Source organism: Ovis aries, chromosome 4 (assembly GCF_016772045.2).
Source record: "Ovis aries strain OAR_USU_Benz2616 breed Rambouillet chromosome 4, ARS-UI_Ramb_v3.0, whole genome shotgun sequence".
NCBI lineage: Eukaryota > Metazoa > Chordata > Mammalia > Artiodactyla > Bovidae > Ovis > Ovis aries.
The window spans coordinates 39,174,822-39,202,753 of record NC_056057.1 but is presented as its reverse complement, the minus strand read 5'-3'; the positions used below and the strand labels follow the sequence as shown (position 1 = coordinate 39,202,753).

At 34.2% G+C, this 27,932-nt stretch overlaps 1 protein-coding gene across 7 annotated transcripts in view; it reads right to left on the bottom strand.

The window, feature by feature from the left end:
• The window catches only part of PCLO (piccolo presynaptic cytomatrix protein), a 377,965-nt gene that overhangs the window by 45,711 nt on the left and 304,322 nt on the right, over window positions 1-27,932 (bottom strand). For 2 of the 7 annotated variants that reach the window (XM_060414989.1, XM_060414993.1), the window contains exons 16-21: window positions 25,345-25,371; window positions 16,127-16,220; window positions 14,830-14,901; window positions 13,090-13,270; window positions 11,298-11,492; window positions 9,922-10,104 (exon numbers count right to left, since the gene is read on the bottom strand). In XM_060414989.1, the coding sequence (XP_060270972.1) occupies window positions 9,922-10,104; window positions 11,298-11,492; window positions 13,090-13,270; window positions 14,830-14,901; window positions 16,127-16,220; window positions 25,345-25,371 (752 nt within the window). The remainder of the gene's footprint in view (window positions 1-9,921; window positions 10,105-11,297; window positions 11,493-13,089; window positions 13,271-14,829; window positions 14,902-16,126; window positions 16,221-25,344; window positions 25,372-27,932) is intronic. The other 5 variants (XM_060414991.1, XM_060414994.1, XM_060414990.1 and 2 more) reach the window with 4 other exon arrangements.

Here is a 27,932-nt window from a genome sequence, read left to right as displayed (position 1 = left end):
GCTGCTAGGTGGTTAGACATCATTTTGTTTGATTGCTCCTCTGTGGCTGACCTTTATTAAATAGGGTAGTGTCTCTTTGACTGCCCATCTGTCTTCAATTAGCTTGCTCTGTTGATTTCCCCGCTACTATATATACATCTTTTAAAAAATGCAGAACTATCACTGTACCTACCACATGATGGCAGCACCCGTGTTCAAAGTGTCAGATCAAAACTGTGGATGACTTTATAATTGCACAATCTTGGACTCTAAAGTTAATTAGTTCCAGAACCATCATCTTGTTTATAGAAAAACTAAGACCCTCCTTTTTATCTTTTTTTAAAGTTTAAGTGACTTTTTTCCAGGTCACACATTCATTAATGAAAGAGAATCAAGACTAATCAAAATTAATCAAAGTGCTCATCCAGTTTTCTATAATATTGAATTTCTCAAATTAAGGGTTGTCTATTATAGAATTCAGTGCTTGGAATGTATGAAGCCTGTGCTATTCTTTCACTGATTTTATATCCCTGATCTAGCTCAAAGGTGTTTCTAAATACTTCAGGAGTAACTTATTATGTAGGTAAGCCTATAATTTCCTATTATATATATTATTATTCCTATATGCAGTATATTATCTTCATAGATACAGTGTATAGGGCTTTAGGATCAATTGTTTGGAATTAAGATAAATCAATCAATAATTCTTTTATTTCAATAGTATAATGATGAACTGAAATAACTGCCTATTGCTGAAATTATATACTTACAGCATGCATTTTCTTTGTTGTTCTTTAGCTAGTATTATATTTACATTAGTGACCTTTTCTATTTTATCTCCTTTACCTTTCACTCTATTTATCTATCTATTATTATTGTTGCTTTTGTGTTATTTTTACCAAAGAGATCTTGCAGCTTTATCACATTTGCTGATTGGATTTGGATGGAGTCCAAATGTCAGATTTTAGTTTCCACTGTTACTAGCATTATTGGTAGGTTTTCCCTTGAATTATGTCCGGTAACATTTTTAGGTTTCTAGTACCATCCAGGAGTATTAATTTAAGAAGAGATATTGCATCTTACAAGGACTTAGAAACTTAATATAATTTTTTTCTGATTCACTTCAATATATTCATTATCCAATTAGGGAAAATTTAGAAAAAGACACTAGAAAAATGGCATAGGTGGTTTAATACAATTATCTGTATTTGTAACCTCCAAACTGTAATTATTTACATTTGTTACCTCCAAATTATAAGTTTTCACAAATAAAAGTATTTAAAATAGACACCTCTCATTTTTATATTGGTCATTTGTAAACTCATGGATAAGGGCAGTGGAAGGATGTCACTGCAATATTTTCTAAATGAAAAATTATTGGTGATTTTATTACTTCTCTCTCAGGGTTGCTGAAGATAAAATTAACACTAACACTGGGTTTGGTCCTTCAGAAATATATATGTATGCATATATCAGAAAGTTATAACAAGCTTATAAAAATCAAAATATGTCCATTAAAATATTCCATATTATTCACATAGTAGCTTCTTTCAGACAGGGAGATGATGTGATTCCTCTATTATCTTTCTGAAGACAGAACGTAAAGCTTTTAATCCTGCTTGCGCTCTTCCCTCTCCATATGGTCCAGTGTACTACTGTGCCTGTATTTATGCTATAATGTTGCCTTTTAGTGTGTCTTACTTACTAAAGGTGTTTTTGTTTAAGAACATGTTTTGGAAGAAACTACTTAAAGTTTAAATGTGGATCAAAATTTCAGATTAAATAATGGATAAATGTTTGATTAAAACATCATTAAAGTTAATTCATCTTATCTTAAATAAATTTAGTTTATAATTCCAGCTATGTCCAAACAAAATTAACAAAGAATTTATCAAAGACCAAGTTTTTGTGCTAAGAAATGCTAACACAATTAAGATCTTTACCTTTAAATAACACAATAAAAATCTTTAAAAGATTCATAGTAAGGAGAATCATATCTGAAAGAAAAACTATTCAAGGGCATCAATTTTTCAAGGGCAACTCTATTTTATATTCTCTTCTGAAACTTAAATATCCTGTCTCTTGCAGTTTGCTTGCAAAAGTAATTATATAGTCACCTTTGAAAAATGTTCTTCATAATCCTGAAACTGATCACTAAGATCATGAATACTTGGATAACAAGGATGTTATTCTAAAATAGAATCCAAATATTTTGATTTATATAAAAATCCTGCCCAAAGGAGACATTTCCAGTACAAACAAATAGAAATTAATAATAGCATACTGATTTATATGGCTAATGCTACAACAAACCCTCAGTATTATTTTTCATGATCATTCAAATACAGTCAGTGGCCATAAAGAGGAATCTGGACAATTATCTGATAAATACATGTCCAGTCCCATGGAATTTAGTCTTTAATTAATTTCATTAATATTCCTACCTTCTCCAAATAGATTGTTTTCTCTCCTCCTATAGTTGGTTGTGTGTTAAGTTGCTTCAGTCATGCCTGACTTTTTGTGACCCTATGGACTATAGCCTGCCAGGCTCCTCTGTCCATGGGATTCTCCGGGCAAAAATACTGGAGTGGGTTGCCATTTCCTCCTCCAGGGGATCTTCCTGACCCAGGGATCAAACCTGTGTCTCTCACTTCTGCACTGGCAGGTGGGTTCTCACCACTAGTGCCACCTGGGAAGCCAGTAAACTGTAAAGATCATGAGAGAGAACCAGACCAGAACAAAACAATATTCTACTTTCAGATATTTATTTCTACAAATACTATTGTCTGGTTACATATAAACAAATCAACCAACTGCATTGTTCTTCAATTTCAGTTTAAGATAGAGAAAACTCATGCTTTTGCCATTCTTAAAATTCTCCCACATATCTTTAATTGGTTAGTCAATAAAAACTCCAATGGGAGATTCATGGGACAGTGATTTTTGTCTATTGTGTTCACTAAAAATCACTAACTCTTTGGAGAGTTTCTGAAACATGCTATTGATTAAAAAAAAATGTGTGTATGAATGAGAATAAATGATGAGCAACTAATCTGAGTAACCCAGATAATATTTTCTATAAATGATAAATATATATTTTCAGAATTCCCTTTTTAGATTTAATTATTTTAAAAAATACTTAATTATATCCTTAAGGGTTAAGGATTAGGTAAGGGTTAAGAAACTCAAGTTTTACTTAAATTTGAATCAAAGTGATGATCTTCAATGTTTCTATTGTTACTTAATGCCCCAAATTAATTTTCAATGTGTAGAACTCCTAATATAGATGGTACAAGAGAAGATAAAAGAAACAGCTTATGATTTTTTTCCCAATAAGTTTATATAAATAAGGACATGAAATAAAATGTATTTACCTTTACAATACTCTGACTCTACCATAGGCTAGAAACAACTTGATTAAAGTTGATAGACAATTTATCAGGCAAACTTCAAAATTATATGGGCATATAATCATAATTTAATCTAAATCATGTCCAGTAAATTAATTAAGATAAAATAAAAAATAGTCAATCTTAAATTACAAATTAACATTAATGAACAAGGAAAGTAAGGGTTCTGAAATGCACTATAAGAAATATAAGGTATAAAAAACTTAGAGACAAATATGATAATTCTATCTTGTGAGAAACTTCTAATTATCCTACTTTCTTGACCATTGGAAAAATTATGATTATGCCTCTGTATGGAGCAGTGGCTCTTAAACATTTTGGTTTCAAGATCACTTTTACATTCTTAAACATTACTGAATTCCTCAAAGAACTCTGTTTCATGTGAGTTATATCTATCAATATTTATCATATTCAAAATTAACAATAGTTTAACATAAACAATTGAGAAATACATTTTCCATTAGCCATCAACGCAATGATATTGTGCCTTTTCATGGAAATGTAGGAAAAGTTCATGCGTATTACAAAAAGAATGAGAGTGAAAAAGGCAAATAACATCTTAGCAGTCTTAAGAATTTTTTGATCTTGTAGAGTCCTGAAAAGATCCCTGGAATACCTAGTGATCAATGGACACACTTTGAGAATTACTGGTCTAGCTCTACAGTGATGCAAATGAAGTATGAACTGTGAAAATGAAAGAAACAAAGCAGTTAGCACAAGCCTTCTTCAATAATCATCTTAAACCAGTATACTCATGACAAGCATTCTATGGTGACTTTTAGTTTTACTTTCTATACTAAAAAACATCGAGTTGTATCACCTTATTTGAAAAGATTTATTATTATTGATGTTATCATCCTTTTAATTTCTCTAAACTTTTGCAGAATTTGTTTACCCAGAACTTCACAGCTTTAGAGGAAGAAGGTCCTTATTCTTAATAAGGAATAAGGAATACTATGTGAGTCATAAAAATTTGCTTGTCTCCTCTATTAAAAAAAAATCTACTTTATGTTACACAGAAACCCAGAGTAAATAATGAAATTTGGCAGGCATAAAAAAATGCAAATTCTTCCTCTGATGGATTTTCTCTACATAAAGTCTCTTCAGTTTTCTTGTACATTAATAGTTGGATGGAGCCAAAGTAGCTATTTAAGAAATGTCAGTAGCAATGACAACGCTTCACAACAAATTAAAAGTATAGAAAGAATATATATATTGCTATACAGAAAGAAATTTGACTTGTTCAGTATTAAAAAATACACTTTCTCTCTCTCTTTAGATTCCAAGCTCATTTCACAGTTAGATATAATCTGTATGTGTAACTGAATAACTTTGCTGTACACCAGAAACTAACATAACATTGTAAATTAATTATACTTAAAAAATTTTTAAATAAAAGTAAAAGCTATAAGAACTCTGAAAAAAAAATGACGTGCAAGAACTTTAAAAAAATGCAGTTTTTAGTTTGAAATGTCTCAAGGAGGAAAAGTTGATTTTGTTTCTGTGTTGAGAATAAAGCAAAATTTATTCTATTGTCTTTCTCATGTTTAAAAATAGACACCTACCTAACTTTCATCAAACATTTTCTTCTTAAAAGTGTATCTGTTCTTGATGGATTTGTAGTATTATTTGATTTGTTTCTGTTCAAATGATCAATTAACTTATTTTTCAGTATTTTAAAACACATTGAGGTATAAAGCTATGGTTATATCTATATTATTCCTAATTATGCATGTAAAAACCTCAATACCCCAATCAAATATTGCTGATATGTTTTCATTTAATATCCAAAAGTGTTTATTTGGTACCTCAATAACTGAAATATATATTTATACATTCAAAAAGTAATAAAATAAAAAAGGCTATTTTTCAAAGTCTGACTCATTATATGTAAAGATTCCTTCACCCTATCCCATCCTCATATCCCAAAGATTATCTTGCACAACAAGAATGGGTGGAATATCACATTTTATATAATATAACATACTCAGATGAAAAGTGGAAAATAAATCAAGTAATTCATGGATAGATATCTGCAATTAGGCAACATTGGTAAGTAGCTACCTAGTGCCTTTGGCATTCCTCTGCCTCTCCCCTGGTTCCATGACCCTTCCTACCTACCCGGCTAATAACGTTCCCAGCCCCAAGCTCAGATTGTACCCTCTGTTCAGGATCTCGTACTGTGTTCCCATCAGCCTTCTCATGCTCCATGCTTCTCATTTCTTTCCTCCATCAGCATTTACTTGCCTGTCTCATTTCCTCAGGGTCCTGTTCTCTGCTGGTAATTTGATAAATTACCTTTTTGAATATAAATTTGCTCAAACCTAAAGTAAAATAATTTGCATTTTAAAAACTTAGGTTAAGTTTGTTAAAAGACATGTCATAAATAGCATTTAAGGGACTTTGGCATGTTAAAAATTAGGCCTTTCTCTTCTTGGATCATGTTAATAGTCCTGCTCAATCAAACAGGCCCATGGTTAGAGCATGTGACACAGCAATGCTGAAGCCAAGTTTGATACTTCGGCCAGTTGGTCTTACTATTCATGTCAGATGAAATGAACATGTAAATCCTCGGTATGAACCAGTAACTCTTTACATGGATGGCTTGATGAACTCATGGCTGCTACCAGAAAAAAGCAAAAGTATCCAATGATGACAGGTCAGTGAATTCACCTTTGGTAAGGAAGGTCCACCCACAAGAGGCAGCGTCATGTGATCAGAGCTATATATTTACTGTCTGTGACTCTGCATGAACAGCAGAGATACTTCAGGCAATAAATGTTAAATGATTGCAGAGTTTTCAAAATGCATAATCAATCAGTTTAAGAAAATATGGAAAACTCTTTAAAAACACAAAGCTTTAGAAGAACATTTTGATTTTCACAAACAACAACAAAACAAAACCCTTGCCCCAAGAGAAACAGGCTGAAAAATTTGAAAGCTGAAATCCAATTTGATACTCTTAGATTTCTATTGGCTACTTACTTGCTGTGTTCATATCAGTACAGTTTGTTTTCCTTTTAAACTATCCCAAGTTTTATTTTTAAAGCTCTTCTCTTCTGCCTTTCTTTCTTATTTTTGCACAAACACAGTAAACTGAAGAATATAAAGTCTGTTTTTATTAACCTCTTGCATACATTCTAGATGATTTCACCTCCAAATGATCTCATTCTGATTTCTTTTCTGATCTTCACTTTCCTTTTGGACCCTTTCCTTTCCAGAAACAGAGAATGCCAAATTCCTTCTGACCAAAAGTGACCATCTACTTCTGGCCAGAACAGAATGGACCACTGATCGGCTACTGCCCTTGTAACCAACACTTCCCTCCACACCCAGTTCCCACCCTGTTTCCCAACCCAGCCACCCACTACCACTCGCCCAAGACAGCAGGTCTCAAAAAGAGATGGCTTAGTCAGAGTTCACCATGGCAACAAGGAAACTCTTCTTTGACAGGTACTGCAAAGGAGCCTTATGGAAAGTGGAGTTTCCAGCAGCGGTCTGTGGAAGTAGCTTCAGGCTTTTCTCCTGAATTCAGCCACAGCAAGGGACCCTCAATCATAGTTCCCTCACACAACTCAGTCAATGATTTCTCTTCTCAGCTAGTGTCTCCAAGCTGTTCCAACAGTTCTACTGCCCGGGGTGGAGGGATATTTCTACCCATCTTCTATCAGTGTTTCTAAACTTCAAGCTCACTTAAAAATCTCAGCATCAAACAAAAATAGCCCAGGAATTAAAAAATGTCCCTAAAATGTAATATATTCAATAGAAACTAAAGTTAATTTTCAAGGTTTTAAGAACTTTTGTTTTAGTTTTGGTATGGTTTTAAGAAACAACCTATTTTTAAAACTCTCTTCCCAGGTTGGTGTTACTTTCTAAAACAGCCAGGCCTGTATTCAACCAAACCAACTGGCTTGGAAAAAAAAAAACATCTCCAGGGATTTCTAAATACAAACAGAGAGTTGTTTAGGTATCAGGATGAGCTGGCACAATCTGCCTAGCCCTTCCTTTCAGGTTTCCTAGCATGCAACTAAACCCCGGAGGGAGAGAAAAAGTTCCTTCTGGCTCACTCTGTAGTTCATAGTTGACCCATATTTTATGCTACTTCAAGCGGAAATCTGCTGAGAAGCTCACAAAAAATATATGAAAAGCTCTTTAGGGACAATTTTGCCACCCTTGATAGAAATGACTACAGATGTGCACACAGCCTCCTCTGCAGAGACTGCTTACTGCTGCACTCGGCTTGTGCAGTGAGAAGGTTTTATTTTCCTGGTTGGTGGCAGCTTAATTATCAGCCTTCAGAAAAGAGGATCAAGTAGGTAAGCAAGTCTAAATTGTATTCTGCCATCATTTCTAGCAACCTCTAATCATTGGTAAGGACTTGAGTGTAAATAGCAAATAAGCAAATGACCATGGTTTTTAGTGAAATCAGGAGAGGTGGATTTCAAAGGAGCCAATGCATTTAAAAAGCAAAAGCTTAGGCACAGTTATAAGACCAGGGTTAGATTGCCGATTCTGATAATTTTCAGCCAAGTGTTCTTTATCAGTTATGTCGCCCCCTGACTCTCCAACGGCTCACTCAGAAAACAGAAATGAGAATATCTACAACGAATCCCTCACCTACTAGGCGTGATAAAATGAGAAAATGGGTGATGAAGCACTTTTTACGTGAAGAACTACTGCAAATATACGAGCATTATTCAAAGAAAGAGAAGCACGTTTTGCTAAAAATTTCAAAACTCATATCTAAAAAAAAACTCAGACAAAATATATAGAAATACAAGACAATTAAAAACAGAGTGAAATAAGGGAAGCATTTGACTACTGTGACATTTGTAATTATGAAATATTTGCAGTAAGAAAATGAAGTAAGAAATCAATTGACTTATTTATTTGATGAAGAAAAGGTGAGAGGTGGAATTATAAGTACTCTTGGAAGGTACTAGTAAGGCTAACTAGAAAAGAGAAATTGTCCTTTGGTGACAATCTATAAACTGGGCTGAATAAATGTATATTCAGAATTATTTTTTAATATTTAAGCTGTTTCCTTAATTCCCTGCTAATTCAAGAAATATCACCGTTCATGTCCTTTGTACTGCCACACAAATCTTCCACTGCTCCTAAATATCTGATTAGTCGGGACAAAAGCGTATATAATTTTTAAGTTTTCTGAGAATAAAAAGAAATGCAAAAAGAAAAGTACGAGGCCTAATTTTAGTTTGTGGAAAGTACAGAATAATAAAATCAAGTGTTTAGGGCTGGAAGGGACTTAAGGACAGCTAACCAGCTAACTTTTTTTTTTTAAACCTTTCTTTGATATATGTTTTTGAATTACAATTAAATTTACATTTGAATTACAATTAAGATCATTCAATAATCACCCTGGTTTGATCCCTGTCACTGTCAGTGAGTGGCATTCTTTCTTGGGGAAAATCTTACAAATGTTGAGGTCAAGTTAGGAACTGATATTAACTTGCTTTCCTTCCTAACAGAGCCATGGAATCAAGTCCAGGTGCCTGCCCAGAGCAAGGCTTATCAGATTTGTCTTCCTCTATCCAGAAAGCTGAGCAGATTGTGAAGTTAATCAGATGTGGGAGGAAGAAAGAGTGGAAGCATTGACTAGAATAGCCCAAGCCCATCATAGAATAGCCCAACCCCATCATTTATTTACATGTTTATGTAAACTCTGGTATGTTTATTTGGTAACAATTCCCCATCTATCTTATAATGTTTCTGACATGAAACTTTGTCCTGCAACCCAATATACTATCATTATAGCTCTCACTAGCAATGAAGCAGAAACTCTGAATTCCCTATTGCAAGGAATCAAATGAGAAAGCAAAAACTGACACACTCATTTTAAACTGTATCATATAACAATTGCTCAGAACCCAGCAGGTTATGAATGAAATAAATATACTTTATTTATTACACAGGCACTTGTATATTCACATGCCCAACACAACTGATACACTTGACAACTATGGAAACATGAATGGAAAATGTGTTTGTAGGATCAAGAGAGAACTTTTACCACGTAAAGGTGAATGAGTGCATTAACATTTTTCCTTTACTTTCCTCTAGGTATTTCCAAAATTCACTGAATTTTTTAAAAAAGTTACACTTAAAATAATATTCAACAAAAGCTTATCTACATTCCAACTGGTATACTAATTCAAATTGTGAGTGGTTTAAATTTTTATCACAGTGCAACATATTTATAGTCATGCTTAAACAGGTTAGGTTAGTAGCATGCATTCCATTCTGCAATATGAGTACTGTTAATCTATTTCCCAACAAAAGTCAAAAGATGCTCAGTGCATAGAAAAATACAAATCACTATAATCAATATATTATGAAACTGATCTTGGGACTTACACGGTGATGATGAAGTCCTGAAATGCCATGCCCACAAAAGCACATTAAAAAGTGGATAAACATACTTTATCAGACAATTTCTAAAACTTAAAAGATGAGGGCCTTAAATTTGGGGGATGTTCTTGCTGTGTACTTTGAATAGCGCCTTTCTGCTCACCTCCTTCTGGCTTGACTGGTCCATCAGACATCACCTTCCTGAGGGCTAGCTGGCTTTGGTCTTGGTTGCCATTGGCTGGTGGAGGCAGATTATCAGACTGAGTTCTTTGAATGGGGAAGACTCCTGCTATGCTGTGTCTGTGCTGCTTCCTGGCATGATTAGACTGACCGCTTTTATGTGCTGCTGTGGCAGTGTGGGTGAAATGGAAACCCAGAGTATGTATCCTCAGATGGAACCAGCTTGAATGTCATTCATGCAAACATAAGTGATGTTTTGCTCTACTGAAATTAAGTTATGTTTTCAAATGTCGAAATGACATCACATGCACAGCACTAAAGGGGGTTAAAACTGGCTGTTTCTTTGGAAATGATGATTTTGGGAGATGGGGAGAACATTCATTTATCTCCATTGTTTGGCTGATGCCTCTTGGAAGTAACTGTGCCCCGGCATTTTCAAAGTCTCTGTACTTACTAAGTTCTTGTATCATTGTTATCAACTGAAATTACAGTGATTAAGATGGGTGATTTGTTATGCTTTAGTTGATATCTTGACTTCAAAGGATTTCCAATGGTTAAAAAAAGAATAATCCTATAAATTTTTTAGAATCATAAACAAAGTGTGATCCAACTGAATGGGCCCAACTGTGCTCCTTAATGAGGCGACGACGTAGTCTCATCACATATGCTTGTATATATATTAATACTATGTACTTTAGAGAATATAAGAAACATGATTTTCTTCATAGATTTTTTTTCAAAAGTCTAGGCAGTTTCTCACACAGAAATCTTCATCATTTCACATGCACAATTTATTAAACTTTTTAAGATTGATATGTCTTTTCCATTTCTCCTAGGTTCTAGAAGTTGACTGTTGGTCATATTACTCTTCTGTCTAAAATTGTTTAGTGTTTTTCAGAGGTGAGAATCTCATTGCTAGTCTGCTTCAAACAGTTGTGTGTGCGTGCTTTTTTTTTTTTTTGATGTAATGCCTGGAAAATTGGCAGTCACTTGTGCTTATCATTTCTGTATTCTAAAGGCTATTTACAGGCACACAAAAAGGACACACAACATGGCTTTGCCTGCAAACATCACAGACACAGCTCCCAAATACAATGAGCCAGGTTGGACGGATGGTAGAGACAAAGGAGAAACAGCCAGTTTTATTTTTGGTCTACGTAAACTAAAAAAAAACAAAAACAAAAACTAAATTAAAAAGAGCATATTTATGTATTGATACTGTCCTACACAGACAAAGGGACAGAGAACAGAGGGAGTAAGGAAAGCCAAAAACAAAGCAAACGGGGGAAGACAGCAGGAAAGAAAGGCAACAGATGAACATTAAGCTGCCATGCTGAGGAATTTATTTGCGTCTTTTACTTGGTTGAAGGCGGAGTTGTTGCACAGCGGCTTCAGCAGCGGCTATAGCCGCCCCCGCATCTTCCAGGTGGGTCTGAGTGACGCTGGTTTTGCTTTGACTGCGAGATGGTCCATGAGAGCGGAGATGGCCTTCGGATGAGGATTTCGAGCTACCGGGACTACTATGGGATTTCTCAATGGTGGGAACCTGCATGTCTGGTTACAAAAAGGTAAAATACGAGTTAAAGTTGCTCCAGCGTTCCTCTTGTCAAGCTTGGTTCACACAATTTGAAACCGTTTAAGACTGATGTTAATTCTGTTTGTTTTTTGGCTCATCTGTGCAACTGCTCACCATACAGCAATGTGATTCAACATTTGGGAGACAGTTTTGGGGAAGAAAGGCAAGAGGACGATAATCTTGGGAAGAGAGGTTTGAGGAGAGGAATACATTCGAAGTAGTCTCATGTAAATGAATATATTGACTTACAGTTTTACCAAGGAACTCTGCTAATTCTAGTGGAGACCAGGGAAGAAGCAATAGGTTGGCACTGCCGCAGAGGAGTTTTAAGTAAAAAAGAGTTAATTCCTGGAGGAAGGGGTGTGAGTCACCGGGATACTTGGAAGTGGAGATGGTATTACCATCATCTCAGGTGATTTTAATGAATGTACATATAAGATCACACATTTACTATGGCAGCTATACAGAGAGAGGCCTTTATACTGATTATCTTTCAGAATGGCAATCAGGGCAGAGTTAATCTGGCTACATGGAATCCAGAAATGATATATAAAATTCAAAAGTAATCTATAAGCACATATTGTAATCAGTGGTTTATCATATTAACTCAGTGGCCTTTGGACATAATCTCAGTTTACCATCTTGTAGAACATGACCCAAATTGCAAAAAACCACTTTTCAATTATGTTGTACTTCCTGAGAAGAGTCAAAAAAGGAAGGAATACTCAGATCCAATATAAAAATTTTTATTTAATATTTATAAATAACTCAGCATATCCTGGAAAGATACTCCATGGTTATCTCATACAGGCAGAAAATCAGTTTATGATGAAAATTAACGCTGTGTTGTAGGATAACTGGTTACTGAACCTCCCAACGGAAAAGTTTATTCAAATGAGAAAACTGTGCATACTGCCAAACCCAGTGTATGATGCTGCAATTTAAAAAAATAATTAAAAAAAAAATCATAGAATGCATTTGAATCCACTATTTAGGAAAGATTTAAGTAATTTTCAGCATATCAATTGTTTTGATGACATAAGGAAAATGTTTTTGATATAATTAAAAAGCAAAATGGAAAGTTGTATGTACTATAATGTATTCATTACATTTATAATGAATAAGAATGTATATATGAAAAATAGGGATATAAGCAATTAGAAGAAATATGCAAAAATGATAATGATGATTACGTCTAGTCAATGTACTGTTGAGGATTTCTATGTTTTGTTTATGAAATACCCCAATATATTTTAAAAAATCATATTATCCTGGATCTTGAGAGCTGGAAAAGACCCAATAGCTCATATAATGCAACCTTCTCCATTTTACAGATTCAAAAACAGAGAACCAGAGTGGTGAAGATGACAAAGGCATCAACTTAATTATGGGCTGATTTGAGACTAAAGTCCATTTCTCCAGATTCCATATCCATCACTCTTTGCATGATATTGTATTAAATATTTCCCAGTAGAACCCAACCTTTCAAAAATATTAAATATACAGGCACTTATATTCAGAAAGATACTGAGTGAACAAATAGACAAGAGTTTTGCTACTTCAAATATTTCCTACCCTTGGATGGGTCAGGGAAGATACCATGGCTTCTGCTTTTGATGACAGATGGCTTTGGGGACTGCTGGCTGCTCTGACTGGAATGGGACTTGCCATGATCAATGCTTTCAGTCTGTTCTTTGAGTGGATACCACCTAGGCGTGTTATCAAGGTGAGATGTGCTAGATAAATCAATCAGTACCTGAAAAAAAATGCAGTAAGTGAATGAAATTTATGGATTAAGCTACAATTCATTTGTTAATTTCTTCTGTGACCTGAAATTTATTCAAGGACATACGTCAAGAATATAGTATATCTTTTAGTATGATGAGGCTATCTTCCTCATTTTTCTTCATCCATGGTATTGGGAACAATGTCTTGTGCATATTAAATGCTTTACAAATGTTTGGTTAAACTGAACTGTATTACATCTCTGACTATTAATTAAATTATTTGGAGATGATGCAAAAAGAGAGATTACAAGTCAATTTCTATATGAAATAAAGTTTTCTTTTGTGAAATGGACACATTCAGTCCTAAACTTGGCTAGCAGTTTTCTGGAGATTGTTTACTTTTAGTTACCAGGGGGACAAAATGAAAAGAATGGCTAATTTTCAATTAGCAACTTATTCCATCTATTTTAAAATATATCAGCTCACATTTAGAACAGGGATATGACCAACAATTTATGAAAAGAAGGCACTGTGTCATGGCTTAACTGGCAACGTTTTCTTTTTCTTAGTGGTACATAAACAATGGTGCATTTTACAGTAGTTGGCATTTTAAATTTGATCACTATAAAAAAAATGAAAACCAGCACAATGGATATATGCCTTAGGTTTATGTGAATAATAAATTATCAGGACATCAGTAAATCAGCTTTTTGAAATAGGCTCATAAATCAGATATAACAGTACATTCTAGAGTAGTCCTATCTAAAACCAAGATTAGTCCAAGTGGCTATTCCACGTGGAACCTGTAGGTGAAGTTCAAATTGGAAAGAGGTACAGATGTAGGAACCAAACAAGACCTCGTGTCACTTAAGACTATGCAACTGTTGTCTACTGTTTCTATCAAAAGGATATCATATTTTCTAGGTATTATATATTTTTGGAGAGGATTTATTTTTTTAACAATAATTCATAACTTCTGCTTTAAGCAAAGATCACTAAACAGAAATCTGTATTTTTATTTTTAAAACATTATTTGAAAAAAAGTCACAAGATCTGACCATCCTGCCAGATTTCATGATTAGGTTACATTTTTTTGTGATTTACAAAAAATTTGTTTTTATTGTTTTCTTTGACTTCTAGCTTTGCTTCTTAAAATATTTGGAGATTTTTCTGTGAGACACTTAAATAAGAATGTAAATTGTCATATCAAGTCATTCATACATGCAATGAGGAACAGCAATTAAATAACTTCAAAAAGCATTTGAAAAAGTTCAGCTCATTTTATAATAAATTTATCCCATATCTTTAACATAGTCATTTGGATTCACAACATGATTATATAACTTTCTATCAAACAATTAATATTTCACCTTGAAAACTAATTATAAAGTACATTAAGTGGTAAAGTAAAAATTAATTCTCCAAATATTCATCTATTCAAAGAGTCAGTTTGAAAATAAATTATATTCACCAAAGAATTTTATCCAGAAATGGTTACTTTATACATTTAAGAAATTTCCTTTCCATCAGGATTTAAATAAAGGCTTATACTGAAGCAAATGAAAAGTAAAAGAAACCATAGGCTCACCTCACCAAGAAAGTCATTGGAAGAAAATCTATCATAATCCCAGACTGTCACCTCCAGTGTTTTCTTCTTGAGCTACAGTTCAAATCAAAATGTTATTAACCTCATTCTCATTATAAATTTTTATTATACTCATATAACAGAGCCTTTTATTTTTATTCCTTGTACTCTGTCTATTTAAGTAAAAATAGTTTTAATTTTATCTAAAACTGTATACTTACATTAAATATTATGTAAACTGTCAATCATTTTGTGGTCCAACCGAGTGTTTGATCATAACGTACCTCACTGTTTTGCAAACAAAAGGGTGATTTTTACTTATTTCCTGTTATCTACCCCCTTCCATTATTAAAAGTACAAAGAAGAATCTATGTATACTCTTTAACATGTGAGATTCATAGGTCATAAAAATGTCTAGGTTATTTAGATAAAGTATTTGGATTTTAGTTTTTTGTCTCAGTAAATTGCCAAAACACATTAGTAGCATTATCTTATTTTTGCAGGTGAATTTAACTTATTTTCAACTCAAGAACCCAGATTATAATTGATATCAGGCTTCAGTTTCACAGTGAAGTTAGAAATCTTCCAGAGGATAAATTAGTAGTCTCACTTTGAAAGAGAACTCATTTGTAACTTGTTTCCATAGATGTCTTCTTTCTATTTTATTTGTATTCTCTTCTCTCTTAATTCATCCTTATAAGCCATCAGTTATTTTCTGTAAATCATGCGTAGTTATGAAGATTTTCACAAACATATTGATGCAGTTTTGCCTAGAGTCATTCTGTTTCTGGTGATAACCCTTTACATTAGTTTTCTTCATGCTTTCTTTTGTACAATTCAATTCCCCAATGCCAGATCTTTATTAAGTCTCAATTTAGAGAAAAGATGATCTCCCAAATGTTGCCTGATGGGATAATACATTTCAGTGTATCCAATTCTTTTGTATCTCTATACTGTTTATAAATGTCATGATGTGCCTAGCTGGAAATATTTTCCCTCAAAATATAATAGAGCCCATTCTACTTAAATATTTCATTTTGAAATAATCAATGGAAAATGATCTGCCAATCTTATTTATTGTGTTTATTTTTTAGCTGTTTTGCCAAAATGTGCACATTTTCTTTTACTGTATCTTTGAACTGCACCCAGTTCCTTTTATGGCTACAATTCTTATATGTACTTTACCTATTTTGTTTGTTTATATAGCAAAATTGACATAAATCACAATATTTCAATAATTTTATCATCACTGTTTTTATATTAGCCTAAATCTGCCATATAGAAAATAATAGCTGCATACCTGTTCCATGGAGATACTTTTATAAATCACTGTTTGATTCCACTCAGGATTAAGACTTTTCTGAACGTATTTAGTCCTTCTCTTGTACTCAGCACTGAATTAGAAGAAAAGAAAAAGTTATCTTGATTATCCACCTTGACTGATGACTTCATAGTCAACCTGAAGGGCATGCAGACTTTTAAAGGTACTTTGTTTTGAATCACTATGTAATCATCTCATCATACTGATGTCTTAAACCATATCTTAAGTTGAATGCACAATAACAATTTAAAAACATCTTGGAATACTTTAGTTTTATTTTCCCTAAGGTCAAATTTTTTTAAAGAAAAACTTTTTGGTGTTCTAACTGTAATACAGTTTTAGAAATCTTAATCTCTCCTGAATGTGTGAGATAATACATGAACTATACAGTAATGTCAATATATTCTTATCTCATAAATAATAATTTGGTATTTAATAGTTTTGCAAGTGATCATGTCAGCAAAGCCAAATGGTTTTTCAATTTTTTTCCATAAAAAACTATAATAACTGTATTGACTGAGGAAAGGATGAAAAATGGCAGTTGCTATAGCTGAGATCTCATGAACATTTGTTATCTTATATTTATAGTATAAATATAAGATTCTGACACTTTTAGTAAAACAGTAACACAGTTATGAAACAATCCTAGTTAAATACAAATTCTTGGTTTCTGTCAATACCTTGTTATAAATGATAAACCAAATCAAAACTTTTCTTTGTTATAACTTGGGCCATTTGAATTTGTCCTTGACTCTTCCATGCCCTCTGATCAACAGTTAGAAGCTTATATTTTACATGTTTAAGCATGAGTATTTTTAAAACTGATTTTAATTAAGTTTGACAAAACATCTATACTGAGCATCAGTCAATGGAACTGGAATCACTGCTATTTGCTATGAGCCAATGGCACCCACACAGACCAAACCTTTCTCTAACATTCACTGGCTTTTTCCTAATTTTCTTGCCTGGAAAACAAACCTATTATGTTGGTACAAACGTAATTACTGCTTTGGACTATGAATTCTAAATAATTATCAGTAGGCTCAAATACATATTTATTAATCAAAATAGGAACCATTACAATCAACACACTTTTGCCAGCGAGAAGTTTGTTTATTCCTGTAGCATAAAAATCCATGCTTCGGGATTTGACGAACTCTTGGAAAACATTTTCTCCCTCCTGCTGGTTGTGGAAGCATTTCCCCTTAAAAACTTGTCAAGATGCTTGAGAAGTGGTAGTCAGTTGGTGAGCGGTCAGGTGAATATGGAGTATGAGGCAACACTTTGTAGCTCAATTTGTTCAATTTTTGAAATGTTGGTTGTGCAACATGCTGTTGGGCATTGTTGCAGAGAATTGGGCCCTTTCTGTTGACCAATGTCGGCTGCAGGCATTTCAGCTTTTGGTGCATCTCATCGATTTGCTGAGTGTATTTCTCAGATGTAATGGTTTCACTGGGGTTCAGAAAGGGGCAGTCGATCAGCAGCAGAACACCAAACAGTGACCATGACCTTCGTTTGGTGCAAATTTGGCTTTCAGTTCAGTTCAGTCGCTCAGTTGTGTCCGACTCTTTGTGACCCCATGAATCGCAGCACGCCAGGCCTCCCTGTCCATCACCATCTCCCGGAGTTCACTCAGACTAACATCCATCGAGTCTGTGATGCCATCCAGCCATCTCATCCTCTGTGGTCCCCTTCTCCTCCTGCCCCCAATCCCTCCCAGCATCAAAGTCTTTTCCAGTGAGTCAACTCTTCTCATGAGGTGGCCAAAGTACTGGAGTTTCAGCTTCAGCATCATTCCTTCCAAAGAAATCACAGGGTTGATCTCCTTCAGAATGGACTGGTTGATCTCCTTGCAGTCCAAGGGACTCTCAAGAGTCTTCTCCAACACCACAGTTCAAAAGCATCAATTCTTAGGTGTTCAGCCTTCTTCACAGTCCAACTCTCACATCCATACATGACTACTGGAAAAACCATAGCCTTGACTAGATGGACCTTTGTTGGAAAAGTAATGTCTCTGCTTTTGAATATGCTATCTAGGTTGGTCATAACTTTCCTTCCAAGGAGTAAGCGTCTTTTAATTTCATGGCTGCAGTCACCATCTGCGGTGATTTTGGAGCCCCCCAAAATAAAGTCTGACACTGTTTCCACTGTTTCCCCAATCTATTTCCCATGTAGTGATGGGACCAGATGCCATGATCTTTGTTTTCTGAATGTTGAGCTTTAAGTCAACTTTTTCGCTCTCCACTTTCACTTTCATCAGGAGGCTTTTTCGTTCCTCTTCACTTTCTGCCATAAGGGTGGTGTCATCTGCATATCTGAGGTTATTGATATTTCTCCCGGCAATCTGATTCCAGCTTGTGCTTCTTCCAGCCCAGCGTTTCTCACGGTGTACTCTGCATATATGTTAAATAAGCAGAGTGACAATATACAGCTTTAACGTTCTCCTTTTCCTATTTGGAACCAGTCTGTTGTTCCATGTTAGGAAGTGTTTTGGAGCTTCTCTTAGTCCAGTCACTAAGCTGGTCATTGACAATCCACTTTTTGTTGCACATCACAATCCAATTAAGAAATGATTCGTGTGGAATAAGAGAAGATGACGTTTCTATTAATAATATATGTGCTCCTGAAATGAGTACAAGAGAAGATGACACTTCAAAATGGTGAGTTTTTTTATTTCTGGCCAGCTCATGAGGGACCCACTTATTAAGCTTTTTTCATCTTTCCAGTTTGCTTCAAATACTGAATGACCACAGAATGGTTGACCCGGAGTTCTTTGGCAACTTCCTGTGTAGTAGTAAGAAGATCAGCTTTGATGATGCTGTCAGTTGGTCGACGTCAACTTCTGATGTTTGGCCACTACGCTCATCTTCCAGGCTCTCGTCTCCTTGCAAAACTTCTTGAACCACCACTGTACCGTATGTTCACTAGCAGTTCCTGGGCCAAATGCATTGTTGATTTCGTGAGTTGCCTTTGCTACTTTATGACCCATTTTGAACTCAAATAAGAAAATTGGTTGAATTTGCTTTTTGTCTAACATTATTTCCATGGTCTAAAATGAATATAGACAGCAAGTAATAAGTCATTAGCAAAAAATATTAAGTGAGAAATGTGCATTAAAATGATAACAACCACATTTATTTAGAATGTATTCCAATATCACATGGCAAATATCAACAACGCAAAAACTGCAATTACTTTTGGACCAACCTAATATTTGTCTGGGGTCCTTTCCTGTGCCTGGAATTCATAAATTGCCTTTCCCTGAAAGTAGTGGATTTTCACCCTAGATCTGTAGTTCTATTCACAACAATGGACAACATACTAACTCTTATTATATTAATGGCCTCAAGCCTTGCTAAATTCTGGAATATCTATATTGTCCCCCAGACACTAGTTTATTCATTCTAGATAAAAATATTGAGAATCAAGCTCCATTTCACCACTCACTTTTAGAGATACGTCTACAGCCAAAGCTCAACATTCAGAAAACTAAGATCATGGCATCCGGTCCCATCACTTCATGGGAAATAGATGGGGAAACAGTGGAAACAGTGGCTGACTTTATATTTCTGGGCTCCAAAATCATTGCAGATGGTGATTGCAGCAATGAAATTAAAAGACGCTTACTCCTTGGAAGGAAAGTTATGACTAACCTAGACAGCATATTAAAAAAGCAAAGACATTACTTTGCCAACAAAGGTCCATCTAGTCAAGGCTATGGTTTTTCCAGTGGTTATGTATGGATGTGAGAATTGGACTGTGAAGAAAGCTGAGCGCCGAAGAATTGATGCTTTTGAACTGTGGTGTTGGAGAAGACTCTTGAGAGTCCCTTGGACTGCAAGGAGATCCAACCAGTCCATTCTGAAGGAGATCAGCTCTGGGATTTCTTTGGAAAGAATGATGCTAAAGCTGAAATTCCAGTACTTTAGCCACCTGATGCTAAGAGCTGACTCATTTGAAAAGACCTTGATGCTTGGAAAGATTGAGGGCAGGAGGAGAAAGGGACGACAGAGGATGAGATGGTTGGATGGCATCACTGACTCGATGGACATGGGTTTGGGTGCACTCCGGGAGTTGGTGATGGACAGGGAGGCCTGGCGTGCTGTGGTTCATGGGGTCGCAAAGAGTCGGACATGACTGAGCAACTAAACTGAACTACAGCCAAATATCTTTTTTCTCCCTCTGGCTTTATTCTCTTTCTTATTGCATATACAAGGGCAGTAATCTCCAACACTGATTGCCTGTTAGAACCACTCTGGGATCTGTGTTCCAGTTGTGGGGGCTGGTGCAAACAGTATGTGTCCACAACTCCCTTCCCTTTATCCCTTATGAGAGTCTTATTTAACAGTCCTGGAGTGAGGCTTGAGCATCAGAATTTTTAAAATGACATGAATAATTCTAATGTGTTGCCAAGATTGAGAACCGACTAGTTTATGTCTCCAAAGCCTTCGGATTTCAGCCACTGTGAACTGAATTCAATTTAAGAAATGAAGCAGCACTGTTCTCATTTTTAACCAGCCTATTTGAATGTACAAAAATATGAACACGATGTGACAATTTTGTCATTCAGCATAAAGTGCAAAGAATTCTGGGGAAATGAATAGGCAATGATTCAAAGACACACAAACTTTCATGGACTGTGGACAGAAAGTATATATTTTTATGTATATGATTTAGATAAATCTGTCTAGTGAAGTTTATATACCCAAGTACTCAGAAAGTTCCACTTTAACTTATTCCAATTTTACTCTAGAGAATTGTCACATATGTACCTAAAGAATTGTTCAGGAACATTCATTGCAATATTGTTTTTAATAATATGTGGATAAGATAGGAAATACAGGCATTACAATACATTCATTCAATGAAATTTAAGAAGTAGTTAAATTGAATGAAAACACCTTATATATCAAGATGGATAAATATTAAAAAAATATCTTTAGCAAATAATTTTCAGAAGAAAACCTAGAGTAGGTTATCAAGATATAAATTAAAATCACATGAAATAATACTGTAAATTATTTACATCTACTTGTATATATTTATGACAAACATGTTAATATCATAAGATAGCATGGGATTTATTAGATGTTACAGTCTATTTAGTGGTTATCTCAGATAAACGGGAATGGTTTCAGAGGGCTTCAGGGGTAGCTATAATATACCTTTTATTAAAAAAAAAAACTGAAGCCAATATAGCAAAATATCAAGATTTGATAAAATTGGATATTAAGAACATAAAACTTGTGACAGTATTTTCTATAATATTCAGTAAGTTTAAAATATTTTATAACAAAAATAAAAAATAATTTTAGTAAATTACATCCTTTTATATTTTATGATTTTGCTTTTTATATTAAGGGTGATATAAGAAGAATTAGTTGGGAAAAATTTAGATGTTTAATTTACTAGATAATATAAGTTCGACTCTCCAGTTTGTATCCTTTGACTTTAGGGTTAATGAAGGTAAACACATCTTACTCCTGATCTTGCCTCTACCAGCCCAGGCTGACTTGTGTAAATGCAAATGAAATCGTTTGCAATCTTTTCACACTTGAATTTCCTGACGTGCAGAGAAGGCCACAAAGGCCACACAGAGTTTTGCCTTAATTTACCCTTGTCTTATGGCTACCATATACTGACTATATTGGGCAAAATGCCAATGGACTATGTTCTGACTTTCAACAATTGGAAACTCCACATTTCTCAGCACCATATCAAAACCTGTGGATTTATAAGTTGAAAATGGTCAGGTAAGCAGAATTCTTGAATGTGAGCAGAAATCCAGGTGGAGAAAAAAGTGGAGCTCATTTTTCTTCCCCACCTTGTCTAATAAACACACTACAGTCTCGAATGTGAAGGCTGAAATAATATTTTTTTAGGATAAGTAAGTCATATCTAATAATCAGAGACTTTTTTTAATAAGTGAAAATAAAAAGCCAATTAATCAAGATGGGACATGGTGCTCATCAAAAAAGCTAAACCTTTGTTTCCTTGAGGTTTTGACTAATTTCTTTCTTCTTTGATTTTTATTGTTATGGTCACTTTTTCATAAGTAGGTATGATTTTTAGGCTGACAGGAAAGATATTTAAAATTCAGTTATTTTCTCCTAAACCAGCAGAATAAAACAGTTCTCTGAGTTTCTCTTTAATTAAAAAATATTGAGAAAGAAGAATGGAATATAATGGCTTATTTATATTTAACCCTCATAGAATTATATAAAATATTGAAGGTCTTCATTTATTTGCTTTCTCTTGATTGGAAAAATACATACATATTTCTTTATTGAAAAATTATAATAAGTCATATATATACATACATAAATATATACATATACATACATAAATACATACACACATACACACACACACATATAGTGAAGTGAAAGTCGCTCAGTCATGTCCGACTCTTTACCCCATGGACTATACAGTCCATGAAATTCTCCAGACCAGAATAATGGAGTGGGTACCCTTTCCCTTCTCCAGGGGATCTTCTCAACCCAGGGACTGAAACCAGGTCTCCCGCGTTGCAGGCGGATTCTTTACCAGCTGGGCCACAGGGAAGACCAAGAATACTGGAGTAGATAGCTTATCCCTTCTCCAGCAGATCTTTCTGACCTAGGAATTAAACTGGGGTCTCCTGCATTACCAGCCAAGTTTTCTTCAAAATTATTCCTCTGAGGGTATTGCCTTTAATTTAGAAAGAAGCACAGAGCATATCCCATTTTATAAGCTCTGTTTCTCTGTGTGAAAGAATGCATATATGACTTGTCATTTGACTGTGCTCCCTGAGGTCTGAGACTATGGCTGTGTTCTCAATTCCAACCCCAGCAAAGAGTTTGGAGTAGTTTCTGCTAAAAAAATTGTTTATTGAATGGATCCTTAAAACATGTTTGTACTTCTTTTTTTAAAAAAATCTACTGAAATAAAATAAGTTTTGGCCTTCAAATTGTAAATATATACAACATGTATACCTGTTTCACATTCGTTCCAGAGGAGATAGTTTGAGATGTTAACAAGGGTGTTTAGCGAAAGTCCAACCAGAATAGTGAAAATAAGCTTCAATTATAGCAAAATCTCATTAGTGGGAGAAAAAATTCTGCACTTTGTCTAGCAGTGTAATGCAAGAAAAGTGAATGAAATCCTTCAGATATGCTCATTTTCATTTCTTAATTATTTAGGGACAAGTATTGAGTTAATGGACTCTTTAGGCTATTGTCTTTCTTTCACCTCATCTTGGTTGATATCTGGGCTATCAGAGCTTATGAACATCTTGATCAAAGGATGGGAAGAGGAAACGAAAGGAGACAAGAAAACCGGACGAGTGAAATTCTTTTAGTTAACAGGACATTAAATGTTTTTTTTAAATCATTAAGGATGTATTATACTTATTACTGAAGAAAAGTTGCTTGATTTTTTATATAGTGTTGTTAAATAATTTTGTATAATTCAGTAGCCAAAGCATTCTATATCTCTTTTCTGTTATAGAGTTAAGTGACCACTGGCAACATGGAATTTATTATGCGTGTCTATAAATAATAGCAACTGCCATTTATTGAGAGCTTATTATGTGCCTGACATTATGCTTATCATTTTTGGTACATTCTTCATGTGTTTCACAATAATCCTGGGAGGGGGCTAGTAAGATTCCTAGGTAGAAGAGGACATAGTTTTAGAGAAACCTCACAACTTCTAAGTGGTAGGGCTGAATTTCAAACTCAAGCCTTTAAGGACTTTACTCAATGGCTTCTTCAGTCTAACTTACAATGTCAATACTTTATCGGTATAATTCCTTTTCACACTGCCAGTTCTAGAAGACATGATGAAAATAACTTCAATATGAAAAGTATGACTAAGTGACTTCTAGATCTCCTATGCTGTAATCCAGCACATCTCAGATTATTTTGACTATTATTTACATTTACAAAAAACATGTTCTCTTCTAAATTAAATATAGACAAGCACTGTCATTCCAATAATTTCCCCCTGGTTTCTCCTGATAAAAGAGGGAAAGCTTCTGAATAAAGGAACTGATAATGTCTGTTCTGAAATGACATGATCCCTTTGAAACAAAACTCACTTTGCTAATCAGTCTGAGAGGTCTGGATGATGCCTGAGAAGAGAAAGCCAGTCATAACAAGTGACCTTTCTCAGTTTCAAATTTTCTGGCAGCCATAATTATGTGGCTGCAAGGAAACAGCTTCTGGGCACCAGAAAGGTTGTATTGGCTAATACTATTTGAAATATTTAAATATTTAAGTTCTTACAAATCAGAAACTGCCTGTTTTGCTCAACAGTTTGTCAGGTTTAGTAAAGATACTGAATTTTATTATCAAAGACAAAAATCCTGTACCATTAATATTCTGGGTGGGATTAAAATTCCCATCACTGTGTTGCTACAGATGGTACAAGAGTCACCTCCCCAACTAAATAACACATTTGATTTATATGCAATGAGGTGTGCAAAAAATGCTTTTGGCTATATATTAAGAAAAACCCTTAACTGACAATATACTGATTTAACACCCTCTAGCACACAGAGTCGGACACGACTGAAGTGACTTAGCAGCAGCAGCAGCAGCAGCAGCAGAAAATAGACAAAGGAGTTGTTCTCGTGCTGGAACAGGCAGATTATGGCATCCAAAATTGCCCAGCAATAATTTTGTGGTACAGAAGGTCTAAAGACATGGAAATGTTTCAACGTTAGGTCTAACTGAGAGTAAAGGATGAGACAACTCTCATGTTTAAGATGGGCTTTATATGTAGTACTGGTCATCCAGAAGGCCAATTAATTTCTTCCGAAAAATGATTCTATATTTTTTTAATTTGTCATAGAAGACTCAGAAGGACCTAAGCCATGATTAGTACATGAGAAGCTAAATGAATTTATGCAAATTATAAACAAAACTTTAGTTATGTCTAATTACAGAGTGATATTTCTTTATCATATTTTTCTATGTTTTTATTATTTTTGACTTTTCTATCCTCTTCTGCATGTATCTGCTAAACATATTTAGTAATGTTGTGATCAGAACAGCCTGCTATTAGCCTAATTCAATTGATACCAACATGCAGAAAAATAAAAATTATAGCCCACGTTGAAATGCAGGTAAATGTACATGAAAGGCCAAAAAAAAAAAAAAAAAAAACTCTAGACATTTCAGCAAAGTGTGACACTGAAAGAGAACCAACTCTACCTTGCATTCTGGACAACCATGACTTGACTGCATTGATTCCAAGATCGAGAATGAAGGATACAGCGGGAAAGTAGGAAAGACAGGAAGAAAAAAGTTAGGAACAGAAGTAAGGAAGAAAATGTGAGAATAAAAAACTAAAGGAGCTGCACCATAATACACAAACAACATGAGGTAGAAAATAGTCTTTGAACTAAGGTGAAAATAATGCTTCCCAAGTGTCATACATTCCAAGGTCTTGGTTACTATAGTAATTAGGAGTAATTCAAAGAAAAGGCTAGGAATTGAATAGGAATGGCATACTAGCATGAGTTTTGGTCAAATCCCATCCAGAAGGCATATTTTGTTTGACAAATTGCATGGGGATAGCTTTAGGTGGGAACATCACTCTTCATTTCATTATAGTTCCCACCCTTCTTTCTGTTACCCACTCCGGAATGGACTGCCTTATTCATGCCAACTGTCTGATCTTTCCGGTTATTCAAGTTTGCAACAGGATTGCAAAAGGATTAAAGCATATATTGTAACAAATAAAAGATAACCACTCTCTTGTAGTATAATAAGTGACACTCTAGAGTATTAAAGAAGATAGAAAATTAAAAGAGAGTGTTTATTTTCACTCATTCGCAAATGCTGATTAGAGATATATCCTTGGCAGTGATTTCCTCTTATACTGTCATTAAATAACACTAATGGTCCAATGACCCAAATAAAAGGCAGAATGCAGTTATCAGTTTGTTGTTATATTCATGCTAAAAAAATAAAGTACTGAGGAGGAGGGATAAATTAGAGTTTGAGATTAGCAGTTACAGACTACTACATATAAAACAGATAAACAGCAAATTCTACTGTATAGCACAGAAACTATATTCAGTATCTTGAATCAGTTTGCTGCATACCAGAAACAAATGCAACATTGTAAATAAACTATATTTCAAAAGAGTAGAAACACTGCAGTTATACTACTACATAAAGATATAAACTAACATAGAAACTCCTCTTTCATGTTCTATAGGGCTAGTTGGATGTCTATGAATTAAAACTAGAGTACCAATACCAGCAATTCTAAGTTTCTAAATAAAATCGTTGGGTAGGATGAAATTAAAGGCTGTATACCGAGTCAGATATATCACTTGGCAATTTTCAAATTATTTTCTGAATATTATCTAATTTGATTTTCCTGAGCAACTGTAAATTATGGCTCTCTCTACCATGGCTTTTTCAATAGCAACAAGGAAAGCGAATCTCCAACAATTGATGATTTGACAGCTGTGACAACTGGTAAGCAGCATTCAAATGCAGTGTAAAACTCTAATTTATATCCTGTCCAAACAAACCAACTACAGTTATAGAACAGTGTTTATAAATTTGTTGAGCTTTGTTTTATGGCCCACAACATAGCTTATGTTGGTTAATGTTCTATGTGCATCTGAAAAATGTATATATATATATATATATATATATATATATATACACACACACACACAGATATTCTGCTGTTGATGGACAGAATATTTTATATATATCAACTAGGTCATCAAACTGACTAGGAAAATATTAGGCAGCAATTGGGGGAAATAAGAGATTTAAAAATTAAACATTATTATGGCTATGTGTGGTATTTTAATCACTTTAAAAGTTTTTTTTTTTAGAAGTATATACTATTTGCATAAAAAAGTTACAATAGTTGAGATCTATTTTAAAATAATCTGCATGGAGGGAGTGTACAAGGGTAAAAATGAAACATGATTGGCTAGAAAGTGGTAATTGTTGAAGCTGAGTAATGGGTGCATGATGGATTATTATACTATTCTTTCTACTTATACTTCCAATGACTGAAAATTTCCCAGTAAAAAGTTATATTAAAATGTTGCTCTTCAAATTAAAACACAGCAAAAAGGAAACCAGAATCTTCAATAACCATCCCCTAATTTTTTTAACTATACCTCCAATTGTTGATTACTTATGGTTCCATCATACTAATTTGGCTAGTATAAATTCTTCATAAAAGGTAATGATCTGTTGGGTCCAAATTACTGGTTTGAAGCCATCCCTGAATTATGATTTATATATAAGACTACAGCAATTTGCATTTATTATGTGAAAATTAAACATCTCTAAAGAGTACTTGCTTTATATAAACAGTTTATATTTTACACAAGAGATTTAAAGAGATCTTTTTCATTTATCTACATAAGTTGACATTTCAAATATTATTTTTTTATTTTGTAATTTTAGAACAGTGATTTGAAAATATGCATGTAAATAATGATGCATCAAGTCATTTAATGAGCATTTAATGTATTGAATAATACACGTCCTATAAAACAAAAGAGTAACTGATGAGTCCTTGAACATTGGTTTCACAACTGCATTTTGAAAGGTAAACTAATTCTTTAAATCTGCCATAAACAATTCCTGAAATGATTTCATAGTCTATCTGATTGGTAATAGCACAAGAGGTTTCTAAAACTGAAATACTAATACGTTCTTACCCAGGCAGCTTTTGTTATGATCATGAATCTCCAAAACCCATTAAGGCTTAATTATAAATTTTCAATTCCACGTTGCTTACTAGTTGGAAATAAATA